The sequence below is a fragment of the Equus przewalskii genome, chromosome 3 (assembly GCF_037783145.1).
Source record: "Equus przewalskii isolate Varuska chromosome 3, EquPr2, whole genome shotgun sequence".
Taxonomy (NCBI): Eukaryota; Metazoa; Chordata; class Mammalia; order Perissodactyla; family Equidae; genus Equus; species Equus przewalskii.
The window spans coordinates 67,251,046-67,266,700 of record NC_091833.1 but is presented as its reverse complement, the minus strand read 5'-3'; the positions used below and the strand labels follow the sequence as shown (position 1 = coordinate 67,266,700).

At 36.9% G+C, this 15,655-nt stretch overlaps 1 protein-coding gene across 2 annotated transcripts in view; it reads right to left on the bottom strand.

Annotated features, from left to right (window-relative positions):
* The window catches only part of CENPC (centromere protein C), a 76,885-nt gene that overhangs the window by 24,686 nt on the left and 36,544 nt on the right, over positions 1-15,655 (bottom strand). For both annotated transcript variants that reach the window (XM_070612798.1, XM_070612797.1), the window contains exon 11: positions 74-220. In XM_070612798.1, the coding sequence (XP_070468899.1) occupies positions 74-220 (147 nt within the window). The remainder of the gene's footprint in view (positions 1-73; positions 221-15,655) is intronic.

Here is a 15,655-nt window from a genome sequence, read left to right as displayed (position 1 = left end):
GGGTAATTTGTTACACAGCAATGAGTAACTAATATAGTGAGTAAATCCTATTATCTTTAGCACACACATATACCTTTCTTCCAAAACTGAAGTCTTAGGCTCTCCAGAATCCAAGTTAAACTCTGCTGGTGTCTTGCATGTATATCCACTGGTCTGAGACTTTAGATGAACATTTTGTGAAGTCATAACATTATCTTGATCCTTTGGGCTTCCTGTATCTCTATTAAAATGAAAAATGTATAATTATTTACATTTCTTCATAAAACATTTCTATCAGAAACAAAACACAGGTGGGTAGACAACATAATATTGACTATAAAAAATATCAGATAACCCTGTTCAGGTCCTAGGACTTACAGCTAGCCCAGGAAGGAAATTTGATTCTAGAACCTACCAAGAGTTTTAATTTGAAAAATTCTGATAAGAGAAATGGTACAGACCTGGTCTAAGATGGAAGGGATGACAGGAAGACACTGGGAGACATTACCTACAGGTTCTTATGATGTATACTGCACAACTAAGCTATCACAACTTTTTTGGAAAATCCACAAACAATAGAAGTTGTTTTCTTTGACATCCCTTGTCAGCCTACTGAGGAACAGTAGGGTACTCAGAGGGACTCAGGCCCATCTCTTTGGTAGCTACCAGCTAACTAGTTTACCCCCAATATATGCAAACAAGGTACACTATTTCCAGACTGCATAATTTTCTCTTCTCTCTTACAAATCCTATGTTTTAATTTGTTTCTCGAATCAGTCTACCAGCCTACTCTTACCATATGTGAGAAAATAATTTGCATCCAATATAACTAAAAAGCATGCAAACTTTTGAGTATTCTTTGATAATTTATTTCTGGAGGTTCTAATGTCCAAGTCCTACCATCAAAGTCAAAAGAAATAAAAGGGATTATAACCACGAACAATTATATGCCAAGAAGTTAGGTAACTCTAGGACAAATTGCAAGAAACATACAAATTACCAAAACTGACTGAAGAATAAATAATCTCAAAAGACCTATAACAAGAGAACGAATGAGTAATCAAAAAACTACCAAGTGGCCGTCCCCATGGTGTAGTGGTTAAGTTTGGCGTGATCTGCTTCTGCAGCCCGGGTTCACAGGTTTGAATCCCAGGCGTAGACCTATACCACTTGTCAGCCCTGGCAGCTGTGGCAGCAACCCACATACAAAATAGAGGAAGACTGGCACAGATGTTTGCTCAGGGTGAATCTTCCTCAGCAAAAAAACCCCACAAAAAACCCACAACTACCCAGAAAGAAAAGCCCAGATCTAGATGGTTTCACTGCTGAATTTTACTAAGCATTCAAAGAATACAAATCCTTCACAAACTCTTTAAAAAAAATATTACTTCTCAACTCACTTTATGAAGCCAGTATTATCGAGATACCAAAATTAGACAGATATCAGAAGAAAACTACAAACCAAAAAACTCAACAATATACTAACAAACTATATCTACTAACTTATTAAATAGAATTATACATCATGACCAAATGGGATTTATACCAGAGATGTAAGCTTGGTTTAATATCCAAAAACCAATTAATGTAATACATCACATCAGTAATAAGCAAAAATCACATGATTATCTCAATAGCTATAAAAAAAGCACCTAACAAAATCCAACATGTTTTCATGATAAAAACACTCAACAAACTACAAATAGAAGGGAATCTCTCCAACCTGACAAAGGGCATCTATGAAAAACTCACAGCTAACAACATACTGACTGGTGAAAGACTAAATAAATTCTTTCCCCTTCAGATTAGGAAAAAGACAAGGAAGTCTGCTACTGCCTCTTCTATTGAACACTGTACTGAAGATTTTAGCCAGGGCGATTAGGCAAGAAAAAGAAATAAAAAGCACCCAGATTGAAAAGGAAGAGGTAAAACTATCACTATTCACAAATGACATGATCTCGTACTCAGAAAATCTTACAAAATCCACTAAAGAGCTACCAGAACTAATAAACGAGTGCAGCAAGGTTGCAGGATACAAGATCAATATACAAAAGTCAATTCTACTTCTATACACTTGCAGTAAACAACCCAAAAATAAAATTTAAAACACAATTCCATTCACAATAGCATCAAAAGGAATAAAATACTTACAAATGAATTTAACAAAAGAAGCGTAAAACTTATGCTCTGAAAACATTGTTGAAAGAAATTAAAGAAGATCTCAATAAATGGAAAAACATCCCACGTTCATGGATCAACAGATTTATTGTTAAGATGGCAATATTCCCCAAATTCATACACAGATTCAACACAATCCCTATTAGAATCCCAACTGATGTCTGTATAAATTCACATGCTGATTCTAAAATTTATATGGAATTGCAAGGGACTCAGAATAGCCAAAACAATCCTGAAAAGGAAGAATAAAGGGAACTCACACTTCTTGATTTCAAAACTTACAGCAAAGCAATGGTAACCAAGACACTCGAGTACTGAAATAAGGACTGATACATAGATCAACAGAATAAAACTGAGAATCTAGAAATAAACTCAACATCTATAGTCAACTGATTTTTAACAATAGTGCCAAGACCATTCATAGGGGAAAAAAATAGTCTTTTCAACAGTTATGGGACAAGTGGATAGTCACATGCAAAAGAATAAAACTGGACTCTAACTTCACAGCATATATAAAAATTAACTTGAAAAGGATCAAAGACCTAAATGTAAGAGTTAAAATTTTAAAACTCTTAGAAGAAAAGACAGGGGCAAATCATCATGAACTTGGATTGAGTAAAGGATTCTTAGATATGACACCAAAAGCAGACGCAACAAAAGATAAAATGGACTTTATCAAAATTTAAAACGTTTGTGCTTCAAAGGACACCTTTAAGAAAACAAGAGGCAAGCTTGGTGGTGTAGTAGGTTAAGTTCACACACTCCACTTCGGCAGCCTGGGATTTGCCAGTTTGGATCCTGGGCAGGGACCTACACACCACTCATCAGGCCACGCTGTAGTGGCATCCCACATAGAAGAACTAGAAGGACTTACAACTAAGCATATACGACTACATACTGGGGCTTTGGGGAGGGAAAAAAGTGGAAGATTGGCAACAGATGTTAGCTTAGGACCAATCTTCCTCTCCAAACAGTGTATCTTTAGAAAAAAAAAGGAAGTTAAAAGATGACCCACAAAATAGGACAAAGTATCTGCAAATCATTTATTGTACGAGGGACTTGTACCTAAAATATTCAGACCTCTTAGAACTCAAAAAAAGACAACCCAATTAAAAATTGGGCAAAGGGGAGAGAGGTGGAGCAAAATGGTGGAGTGACCTGACCCGCGACTCTCTCCCCTCCAAAGTACAAGAAAGGACTGAAAAAAAAGAACCTGAATTTCAGCTAGTGAACCTAATGCCAGGACTCAGAGACCTACAGTATCAAAAGACAGAGGATGGAGCCCCTGCTGCCCACCTCAGAGGAGGTGGAACGGGGTAGGAGAGAACTTTCCTCCCTCCCCTAGAACCCGGGATCGCCACGCGGGTCCGTGAAGGAGCAGGGGAGGGGTGGCATGACCAGGGGATCGTCTAGGACTCCCGCCCCTGGTACAGTGGAAACCCGCTGACGGGGGAAGGCTTCCGTGCACAGGGACTCCATAAACCCAGGGCCCCGGGAGACCAGAGAACAGAACTGATCGAATCCAGATCTGTGCGTGAGATAAACTGCCCCCGGCCCCACCCCCTGCCCCAAAACCGCACTGGGCGCCACCATCTTGCCCAAAGGCGGAGAGCTCAGAACGCGTGGTACTCGACCCCTATCTAGGGGCGACAGGCTGTAACTGCGACCGAATTCTACCACCATGCGAAAAAACCGCTCCTCTACCATCCAGCAATTTATAAAAGCCCCAGACCAGAAGGAAAACAATAAAAACATAGAACGAAGTCCTGAGGACTTGGAAATAGGTAAACTAAGTGAAAATGAGTTCAGAGCAGCTATAATCAAAAAACTCAACGAGGTAGAGAGAAAGACAGAGAAACAAGCCAAGTTCTGGAGTTACTTCACAAAAGAGATTGAAATTATAAAGAAGAATCAAACAGAATTACTAGAGGCAAAAAACACAATGGACCAGATAAAACAGAATACGGATTCCCTGAACGCCGAGGTAGACTCCACAGAAGAGCAAATTAGCATAATCAAAGATAGACAGGCTGAATGGCTCCAGACAGAGGAAGAAAGAGAACTAAGGATTAAAAGGAATGAGGAAAGTATTAGAGAGATAGCAGATTCAATGAGGAGAAAGAACTTAAGGATCATAGGAATTCCTGAGAACGTGGAAAAGGAAAATGGAGCAGAAAGTGTGCTTAATGAAATTATAGAAGAGAACTTCCCAAATATACGGATTGAGGGAGAAATGTGTGTAGAGGAAGCTTTCAGATCTCCTAGATTTGTCAATGTAAAAAGACCTACTACAAGGCATATAGTAGTACAAATGGCAAAAATGAATGACAAAGAAAGAATACTCAGGGCTGCAAGACGAAAGAGAATAACCTACAGAGGAGCTCCTATCACACTTTCAGCGGATTTCTCTGCAGAAACCTTACAAGCTAGGAGAGAATGGAGTGACATATTCAAAACTTTAAAAGATAAAAATCTTCAGCCAAGAATACTCTATCCAGCAAGAATATCCTTCAGATATGAGGGAGAAATTAAATCTTTTCCAGACAAACAAAAGTTAAGGGAATTTGTAATGAAAAGTCCTCCACTACAAGAAATCCTCAAGGCGGCTCTCGTACCTGAAAAAAAAAAAAGGGGAGAAAGGGGTCACAAACCACAGAGTAGGGAGACAGATAAATAGAACTACAATAGGATAGCAAATATTCAACTGTAGCATTAGGATAAAGGTAAGGAAACTACCAAAGCAAAGACGACCTTATCACTCTAACTACACACTAACTACACAAGTTGGAATAAGAAATGAAAATAATAATTTAGGAAGGGAAGAGCAAAGGGGCTAAATTAGTCTAGGCAAAGTAAGTAAGAGACCACCAGACAATACACTATATTATACACAAGATTCTAAATACAAACTTCAGGGTAGCCACTAAACTAAAAAACAGAACAGAGCCACAAAACATAAATAAGGAAAAATTTAAGAAACCCAGCATAAGAAATTGCAGTATCAAATGGGTAGGATAAAGCACACAGGAAGAGAAAAGCAGGAAAGCCAGATAATGAGCAACAGATTGACAGCTTTAAGTCCACATGCATCAATAATCACACTCAATGTAAACGGACTGAACTCTCCAATAAAAAGACACAGAGTGGCAAAATGGATTAAAGAACAAGATCCAACAATTGGTTGCCTCCAGGAAACACACCTCAGCCCCAAGGACAAACACAGGCTCAGAGTGAAGGGGTGGAGAACAATACTTCAAGCTAATAGGAAGGAAAAAAAAGGAGGTGTTGGAATTCTTATATCAGACATAGTGGATTTCAAAATAAGACAGGTAAAGAGAGACACACAGGGACAATATATAATGATCAAAGGGACACTTCATCAAGAAGAAATAACGCTCATAAATATCTATGCACCCAACATAGGAGCACCAAGGTTCATAAAGCAACTATTAACAGACCTAAAGAAACATGTTAAAAACAACACAATGATAGTAGGGGACCTCAGCACCCCACTCCCATCAATGGACAGATCATCCAGACAGAAAATCAACAAAGAAATAGTGGAGCTGAATGAAAGACTAAAACAATTGGACTTAATAGACATATATAGATCACTTCATCCTAAAACAGCAGAATACACATTCTTCTTAAGTGCACATGGGACATTCTCAAGGACAGACCATATGTTGGGAAACAAGGCAAGTCTCTACAAATTTAAAAAAATTGAAATAATAACAAGCATCTTCTCCAATCATAATGCTATAAGGCTAGAAATTAATTACAAGAAAAAAGCTGAGAAAGGCACAAAGATGTGGAGACTAAACAATACACTACTGAACAAGCAATGGATCATTGAAGAAATTAAAGAAGAAATCAAAAAGTACCTGGAAACAAATGAAAATGATAACATGCCATACCAACTCATATGGGATACAGCAAAAGCTGTATTAAGAGGAAAATTCATCGCAATACAGGCACACCTTAACAAACAAGAAAAATCCCAAATAAGCAATCTTAAACTACACCTAACCGAACTAGAGAAAGAAGAACAAATAAAGCCCAAAGTCAGCAGAAGGAGAGAAATAATAAAAATCAGAGCAGAAATAAATACTATTGAAACAAAAAAGGCGGTAGAAAGGATCAATGAAACAAAGAGCTGGTTCTTTGAGAAGATAAATAAAATTGACAAACCCCTAGCCAGACTTACAAAGAAAAAAAGGGAGAAAGCTCAAATAAACAAAATCAGAAATGAAAGAGGAGAAACAACAACAGACTGCAGAAATACAACAGATTATAAGAGAATACTACGAAAAACTCTATGCTAACAGAATGGATAACCTAGAGGAAATGAATAAATTCTTGGACTCCTACAATCTCCCAAAGCTCACTCAAGAAGCAGCAGACAATTTGAACAGACCAATCACAAGGAAACAGATTGAAACAGCAATCAAAAACATCCCAAAGAATAAAACCCCAGGACCAGATGGCTTCCCTAGGGAATTCTACCAAACTTTCAGAGAGGATTTAATACCTATCCTTTTCAAGCTATTCCAAAAATGAGGGAGGATGGAACACTTCCTAACACATTCTATGAGGCCGACATCACGCTGATACCAAAGCCTGACAAGGACACCACGAAAAAAGATAACTACAGGCCAATATCACTGATGAACACAGATGCAAAAATTCTAAACAAAATTTTGGCCACCAGAATTCATCAAAAGGATCATACATCATGATCAAGTGGGATTCACACCAGGGACACAGGGATGGTTCAACATCCACAAATCAGTCAACGTGATACACCACATCAACAAATTGAGGAATAAAAATCACATGATCATCTCAATAGATGCAGAGAAAGCATTTGACAAGATCCAACAGCCATTTATGATAAAAACTCTGAACAAAATGGGCATAGAAGGGAACTGCCTCAACATAACAAAAGCCATATATGACAAACCCACAGCCAACATCATACTTAATGGGCAAAAACTGAGTGCCATCCCCCTGAAAACAGGAATGAGACAAGGATGCCCCCTATCAGCACTCTTATTTAGCATAGTACTGGAGGTCCCAGCCAGAGCAATCAGGCAAGAAAAAGGAATAAAAGGAATCCAAATAGGGAGGGAAGAAGTGAAACTCTCGCTGTTTGCAGACAACATGATCTTATATATAGAAAACCCCAAAGAATCCATTGGAAAACTCTTAGAAGTAATCAACAACTACAGCAAAGTTGCAGGATATAAAATCAATTTGCATAAATCAGTAGCACTTCTATATTCTAATAACAAACTAACAGAAAAAGAACTCAAGAACACAATACCATTCACAATCGCTACAAAAAGGATAAAATACCTGGGGGTAAATTTAACTAAGGAAGTGAAGGACCTATATAATGAAAATTACAAGGCCTTTCTGAGAGAATTGGATGACAACATAAGGAGATGGAAAGACATTCCACGTACATGGATTGGAAGAATAATAAACATAGTTAAAATGTCCCTTCTACCTAAAGCAATCTACAGATTCAACGCCATCCCAATCAGAATCCCAGTGACATTCTTTACAGAATTAGAACAAAGAATCCTAAAATTTATATGGGGCAACAAAAGACCCCGAATTGCTAAAGCAATCCTGAGAAAAAAGAACAAAACGGGAGGCATCACAATCCCTGACTTCAAAACTTACTACAAAGTTACAGTAATCAAAACAGCATGGTACTGGTACAAAAACAGGTGCACAGATCAATGAAACAGAAGTGAAAGCCCAGAAATAAAACCACACATCTATGGACAGCTTATCTTTGACAAAGGAGCTGAGAGGATACAATGGAGAAAAGAAAGTCTTTTCAACAAATGGTGCTGGGAAAACTGGAAAGCCATATGTAAAAGAATGAAAATTGACCATTCTTTTTCACCATTCACCAAAATAAACTCAAAATAGATCAAAGACCTAAAGGTGAGACCTGAAACCATAAGGCTCCTAGAAGAAAACGTAGGCAATACACTCTTTGACATCAGTATTAAAAAGACCTTTTCGGACACAATGTCTTCTCAGAGAAGGGAAACAATAGAAAGAATAAACAAATGGGACTTCATCAGACTAAAGAGCCTCTTCAAGGCAAATGAAAACAGGATTGAAACAAAAAAACAACCCACTAACTGGGAAAAAATATTTGCAAGTCATATATCTGACAAAGGCTTAATATCCATATTATATAAAGAACTCTCACAACTCAACAACAAAAAATCAAACAACCCGATCAAAAAATGGGCTGGAGACATGAACAGACATTTCTCCAAAGAAGACATACGGATGGCCAATAGGCACATGAAAAGATGCTCATCATCGCTGATCATCAGGGAAATGCAAATCAAAACTATACTAAGATATCACCTTACACCCATTAGAATGACAAAAATATCTAAATCTAATAGTAACAAATGTTGGATAGGTTGTGGAGAGAATGGAACCCTCATTCACTGCTGGTGGGAATGCAAACTGGTGCAGCCACTATGGAAAACAGTATGAAGATTCCTTAAAAAATTAAAAATAGAACTACCATACGATCCAGCCATTCCACTACTGGGTATCTATCCAAAGAGCTTGAAGTCAGCAATTCCAAAAGTCCTATGCACCCCAATGTTCATTGCAGCATTATTTACAATAGCCAAGACATGGAAGCAACCTAAGTGCCCATCAACAGATGAATGGATAAAGAAGTTGTGGTATATATATACAATGGAATACTACTCAGCTTCAAAACAGAACAAAATCATCCCATTTGCAGCAACATGGAGGGAGCTTGAGGGAATTATGTTAAGTGAAATAAGCCAGTTAGAGAAGGATAATCTCTGTATGACTCCACTCATATGAGGAATTTAAAAATGTGGACAAAGAGAACAGATTAGTGGCTACCAGGGGAAAGGTGGGGTGTGGGGTGGGCACAAAGGGTGAAGTGGTGCACCTACAACACGAATGACCAACATTAATGTACAACTGAAATCACGCAATATTGTAACCTACCATAAACTCAACAAAATAAAAAGTTAGGCAAAGGATCTGAACAGATCTTTCTCTAAAGATAGGCAAATGACCAATAAGCATATGAAAAGATGCTCAACATCATTAATCATCTAGGAAATGCAAATGAAAACCACAATGAGATACCACTTCATACCAACCAGGATGGCTGTAATCAAAAAGTCAGATAATAACAAATGCTGACAAGAATGTGGAGATACTGGAACCTTCACCCACTGCTGATAGGAATGTAAAATGGTGCAGATGCTTTGGAAAACAGTCTTGCAGATCCTCAAACAATGAGTTACCTATGATTCAGCAATTCCACTCCTAGGTATATATCCAAGAGAAGTGAAAACATATGTCCACATAGAAACTTACAAATGTTTATACCAGCATTATTCATAACAGCCAAAGGTAGAAACAACCAAAACATCCGTCAATAATGTATGGATAAACACAACACAGTATAAAATATTATTTAGCCATAAAAAGAAATGAAGTACTGACACATGCTACAACATGAATGAAACTTGAAAATATTATGCAAACTGAAAGAAACCAGTACAAAAAAACTCATACTATATGATTTCATTCATATGGAAGTCTAGAATAGAGAAATCTATAGACAGAAAGCAGATCAGTGGTTGCTTAGGGCTATGGGGGAGATGATAGTTAAAGGATACTGGTTTCTTTGTGAGGTGATGAAAATGTTCTAAAATTGACTATATTGGTAGTTTGCATCTATCTGTGAATATACTAAAAACCACTGAATTGTACACATTTCATGAGTGAATTGTATGACATGTGAGTTATCCCTCAATAAAGCTATTAAAAAAATCTAATGTAGTAAGCTTCTATTCCAACTGGCTTATAGAAATAACATAAAAATTAAGTGCTTATATAAATTCAAAATGAGAGAAACTCAGGGGAAACGGCTTATGCTTTAAATGCACTAGCTCTTTTTTTTCCTGGAAGATTTTAATAGGGAAAAAGAGTGTTAGCTCATAGTTTAATTAATGACCATTATTATGTTATTATAAGAAGCAAAAAGTATCACTTTCAAACAAGTTATAAGTTTTAATACCTGCTATATACTTGTATAGAGGAAAAGTAGCTCATGTAATATTTCTAATCAGGAAGAATCCTTAGACAAATTAGATTAGTTTATTAACTTTGGCTTAAAAACTATCATCTGTCTCCTCCCTGATTTCACCACTGTGTGTGTGTTCTAGTACTGAATATTCTAGTACTGAAAAGGTTTGAATTTATTTTCCCAAAAGAAACCTAATATCAGCTTAAATTGTGTTTTCAAAACCCTTAGTTAACTTTAAGACTTCAGATTAGTATTAAATTGTGCTAATTAATAATTAATCTTTGGGTATGACAAATATATGAAAAGTAAAAGGATAGATTAGAGTATACGAAGATGTCATTTGGTTTAAAACTAATTCAGCCTGACCTTGTTTTTCCAAAAGCGCCTGATGTGGCCTGTTGAACGTGCACTGTACATCTGCTTTAAACATTTACTATGTCCCAAAGACAAGAACGCTGCCCCTAAGACAGGGATGTAACTTTCCCCAATAACGGGATTTCTTTAAGGATAAGCATTTCTTCCTGGAAACTAAGGATTAATTACCGACCTGCTGTGCAAGTTAAGCATCTGTGACAGCAGTAAAAGAGACGATCGTGTCACATGTGATGTATGCTCTTGTTCCAAGACAGTATGTATAAGCACTCTGTACACTCCACTCCTTTGGTGCCCTTCCTTCCTTAGGGAAGGAAGGCCCCAGGCTACAGTCCTCTGAACCAGCTCATAATAAACTTACCCCAATTTTGATGTATGGATTGACTATGCATTATTTGCATTGACAGATATCCGGATAATTTGCACGATAAAAAATCCAAAACTGGTTTCTAAACATAGTTTTAATTTACCCCTTTCTCATACATTTTAAAACGGCCATCAATTAGGCTAAAGGATGTACCCATGCCTTTGGATGTTAATATACAATTCATGTTAGCCACTTTGAAAACAATGTTACAAGGCTTAGGTAATGTGCACCTGGGGACAGCAATAGCTAGACAGTTCTTGATTGCCTATTTTCAAATATCCCCACTACCTGGAGGAAACAGAAGTTGGTTGCTTTGAGGGTCAAAATACTTGAGACTAGTCTAAATACAACAATTACAAAGAAATGCAAATACACAAAGTAATGAATATGTTTTGTCTATCAAAGGAATTCTTGCACTTTATCAAGAAAGTAGAATCGATACAAAACATATACTATCTTATTTAATAAGATTATGTTAAAGCTGATATCAAAAATTAACATTTTTCATCTACTTATATATGTACATACGTTTAAACACATATATAAGCATATATTAAGATCAATTTTTAAACAGCTTATCAACAATAGAGAAAAAAATCATTATAAAAGATGGATCTCTTAAAATACCTTTTTGGTATCTCTGTCATGTTTTAAACCATTTTTAACACAAGTTCCTCACTTTCAAAAATGCTCACTTTTGTTACTGATGCACGTTTTAAACATTATCACTATAAAAAAGACTATAATCATTTGCCTGCTTTTAGGAACCTATGACATATTTATATTTTAATGTAATAACCCAGTTTTCTCTGACAAGTTTTTTTTTTTGCCTTTTCTGAATATTGAACAATAAAACTGTTAACATGCCTTTTATATCGAAATTATCTTTGAGGTTTCCGTAAGAACCATTTGGTAACCACAACGATTTATCTTTTCACCTTATGACACGTAGAATATCAAAATTATTAACATGTTTGCTCTCCTATGCATATTAAGTAGCTTAATGACTACACAGGCTGACTAAACAAATATCTCAAAGATCTTTGTATGAATCCAGATGCCCAACAGGCTTTCTTTTTTTCTTTTTAAAGATTGGCACCTGAGCTAACATCTGTTGCCAATCTTCTCTTTTTTCCTTCTTCTTCTTCTTCTTCTTTTCCCCAAACAACCCAGTACATAGTTATATGTTCTATTTGTAGGTCCTTCTGGCTCTGCTATATGCGACGCCACCTCAGCATGGCTTGATGAGCGGTGGTAGGTCTACGCCCAGGATCCAAACTAGCAAAACCCTGGGCAACCAAAGCAGAGCACGTGAACTTAACCACTCGGCCACAGGGCCAGCCCCCAAATAGGCTTTCTTAAGCAAACATTGTAGCAACTATCAACTCTGGATATTTCTAATTGGACTAACTGCTCACTGTGCACAAAAAATAATGCTTATTTTAGGAATACAGCTCAAATTTAGAAACTTAATGTAAATTAATCTTACCTTAACATTTCTCTCAAACCATAGCTAAGGCTTCTCTGCCTTGTTACTAAAACATTGATTTATTTTTATTAATACATTCAAGTAAAAACAACTGGTGTACTAGTCAGAAGGCTTAAGCATCCAAGGACACACTATTTAATCTATGTGGACCTTCCTCATATGTAAAAATGGAGCTAATAACTAACTGTCCTATCCACTTCTCCAGAGTCTTATGCAAATTAAGTGATATAAGACAGAAGCTGATATAAATACAGGCACATCTTATTTTATTGCGCTTCGTGGATATTGCATCTTTTACAAACTGAAGGTTTGTGGCAACCCTGCGTCAACCAAGTCTCTCAGTACATTTTTCCACAGCATTTGCTCACTTCATGTCTCTGTGTCACATTTTGGTAATTCTCGCACTATTTCAAACTTTTTCATTATTATTATATTTGTTATGGTGATCTGTGATCTGAGATATTTGATGTTACTATTTTAATTGATTTGGGGTACCATGAACCATGCCCTTATAAAATGACAAACTTAATCGATAAATGGTGTATGTTCTGACTGCTCCACCTACCGGCTGTTCCCTCCAGCCCTCCTGAGGCCTCCCTATAATCTGAGACACATAAATATTGAAATTAGGCCAATTAATAACACTACACTGGCCTCGAAGTGTTCAAGTGAAAGGAAGAGTCACACATCTCTGACTTGAAATCAAAAGCTAGAAATGATTAAGCTTAGTGAGGAAGGCATGTTGAAAGCCGAAACAGGCCAAAGCTAGGCCTCTTGCACCAATCAGCCAAGCTGTGAATGCAAAGGAAGAAGTCTTGAAGGAAATTAAAAGTGCTACTTCAGTGAACACGCAAACAGTAAGAAAGTGAAACTGCCTTACTGCTGACATAAAAAAAGTTTTGGTGGTCTGGACAAAAGATCAAATCAGCCACAAAATTCCCTTAAGCCAAAGCCTGACCCAGAGCAAGGCTCTAACTCTCTTCAATTCTATGAAGGCTGAAAGTGGTGAGGAAGCCACAGAAGAAAAGTTTGAGGCTAGCAGAGGTTGGTCCTTGAGGTTTAAGGAAAGAAGCCATCTCCATAACATCAAAGTGCAAGGTGAAGCCACAAGTGCTGACATAGAAGCTGCAGCAAGTTATCCAGAAGATCTAGCTAAGATCATTAATGAAGGTGGCTACACTAAACAACAGATTTTTCAGTGTAAATGAAACAGACATATTGGAAAAAGATGCCATCCACGACTTTCACAGCTAGAGAGGAAAAGTCAATGCCTGGCTTCAAAAGACAGGCTGACCCTCTTGTTAGGGTCACTAATGCAGCTAGTGACTTTAGGTTGAAGCCAATGAACATTTATCATTCCAAAAGTCCTAGAGCCCTTGAGAATTATGCTAAATCCACTCTCCCTGTGCTGTATAAATGGGACAACAAAGCCTAGATGACAGCACATCTGTTTACAACACGGTTTACTGAATATTTTAAGCCCACTGTTGAAACCCATTGCTCAAAAAAAATATTTTTCAGAATATTATTGCTCATTGACAATATACCTGGTCACCCAAGAGCTCTGACGGAGATGTACAATGAGATGAATGTTGTTTTCATGCCTGCTAACACAACATCCATTCTGCAGCCCATGGATCAAGGAGTCATTTCAACTTTTAAGTCTTCTAATTTAAGAAATACATTTCATAAGGCCATAGCTGCCATAAATAGTGATTCCCCTGATAGATCTGAGCAACACAAATTGAAAAGCTTCTGCAAAGGATTCACCATTTTAGATGCGATTAAAAACATTCATGATTCATGGGAAGAGGTTCAAAATATCAACATTAACAGGAGTTTGGAAGAAATTGATTCCAACTCTCATGGCTAATTTTGAGGGGTTCAAGACTCCAGTGAAGGAAATAACTGCAGATGTAGTGGAAATAGCAAGAGACAAGAAGTAGAAGTGGAGCCTAAAGATGTGACTGAATTGCTGCAATCTCATGATAAAACTTCAATGGATGAGAAGTTGCTTCTTATAGATGAGCAAAGAAAGTGGTTTCTTGAGATGGAATCTACTCCCAGTGAAGATGCTGTGAAGATTATTGACATGACAACAAAAAATTCAGAATATTACATAAACTCAGTTGATAAAGGAGCAGCACGGTTTGACAGGAATGACTCCAATTTTGAAAGTTCTACTGTGGGTAAAATGTTATCAAACAGCATCGCATGCTACAGAGAAATTGTTCATGAAAGAGTGAGTGAATCTACGTGGCAAACTTCCTTAGTGTTTTAAGAAATTGCCACAGCCACCCAACCTTCAGCAACTACCACCCTGATCGGTCGGCAATCATCAACATCAAGGCAAGACCCTCTACCAGCGAAAAGATTACGGCTCACTGAAGGCTCAGATAATGGTTAGCATTTTTTAGCAATAAAGTATTTTTTAAAGGTATGTACACTGTTTTTTTAGACATAATGCCATCACACACAACAGACTACAGTATAGTGTGATCATAACTTTTATATGCACTGGGAAACCAAAAAATTTGTGTGATCCCCTTTATTGCGATATTCGCTTTATTGTGGTGGTCTAGAACCAAATGTGCAATATCTGTGAGGCATGGCCTGTATGGAAGCCTCATATAACACAGAGAGGGCATTACAAATCAGTGGGAGGAAATGTACTATTCAATAAACTGATTAGACAACTGATTATCTACATGGGGAAAAAAGAATTTAGACTTCCTCCTCCACATCAAAGAAAAATAAATTACAGATGGCTTAAAGAAGTAAATATAAAAAAGCAAGTTAAAGTTTTTAGAAGATAATATAGAAAATACATCTTTATGACTTTAGAGTCAATAAAACAGGAAATTCTCAAAATGCTGAAGGCTGATAAATTCAACATTAAAATTATATCTTCCATATGAAAGACATTATAGACAACCTTAAAAAGTGAAAAGACAAGACACAGACTCAGAGTGCTATTTGTAATATATGTGACCCATTAAGGATTAGAAGCCAAAGTAAATAGAGCTTCTAAAAATCAATTCTAAAAAATATAGAAAAGTGAGCTAAAGGTATTAACAAGCAATTTACAAAGAGGCAATCTATTTAAAAACGGGCAAGCAACAAATGAAAACATGTTTAACTGTTTAAC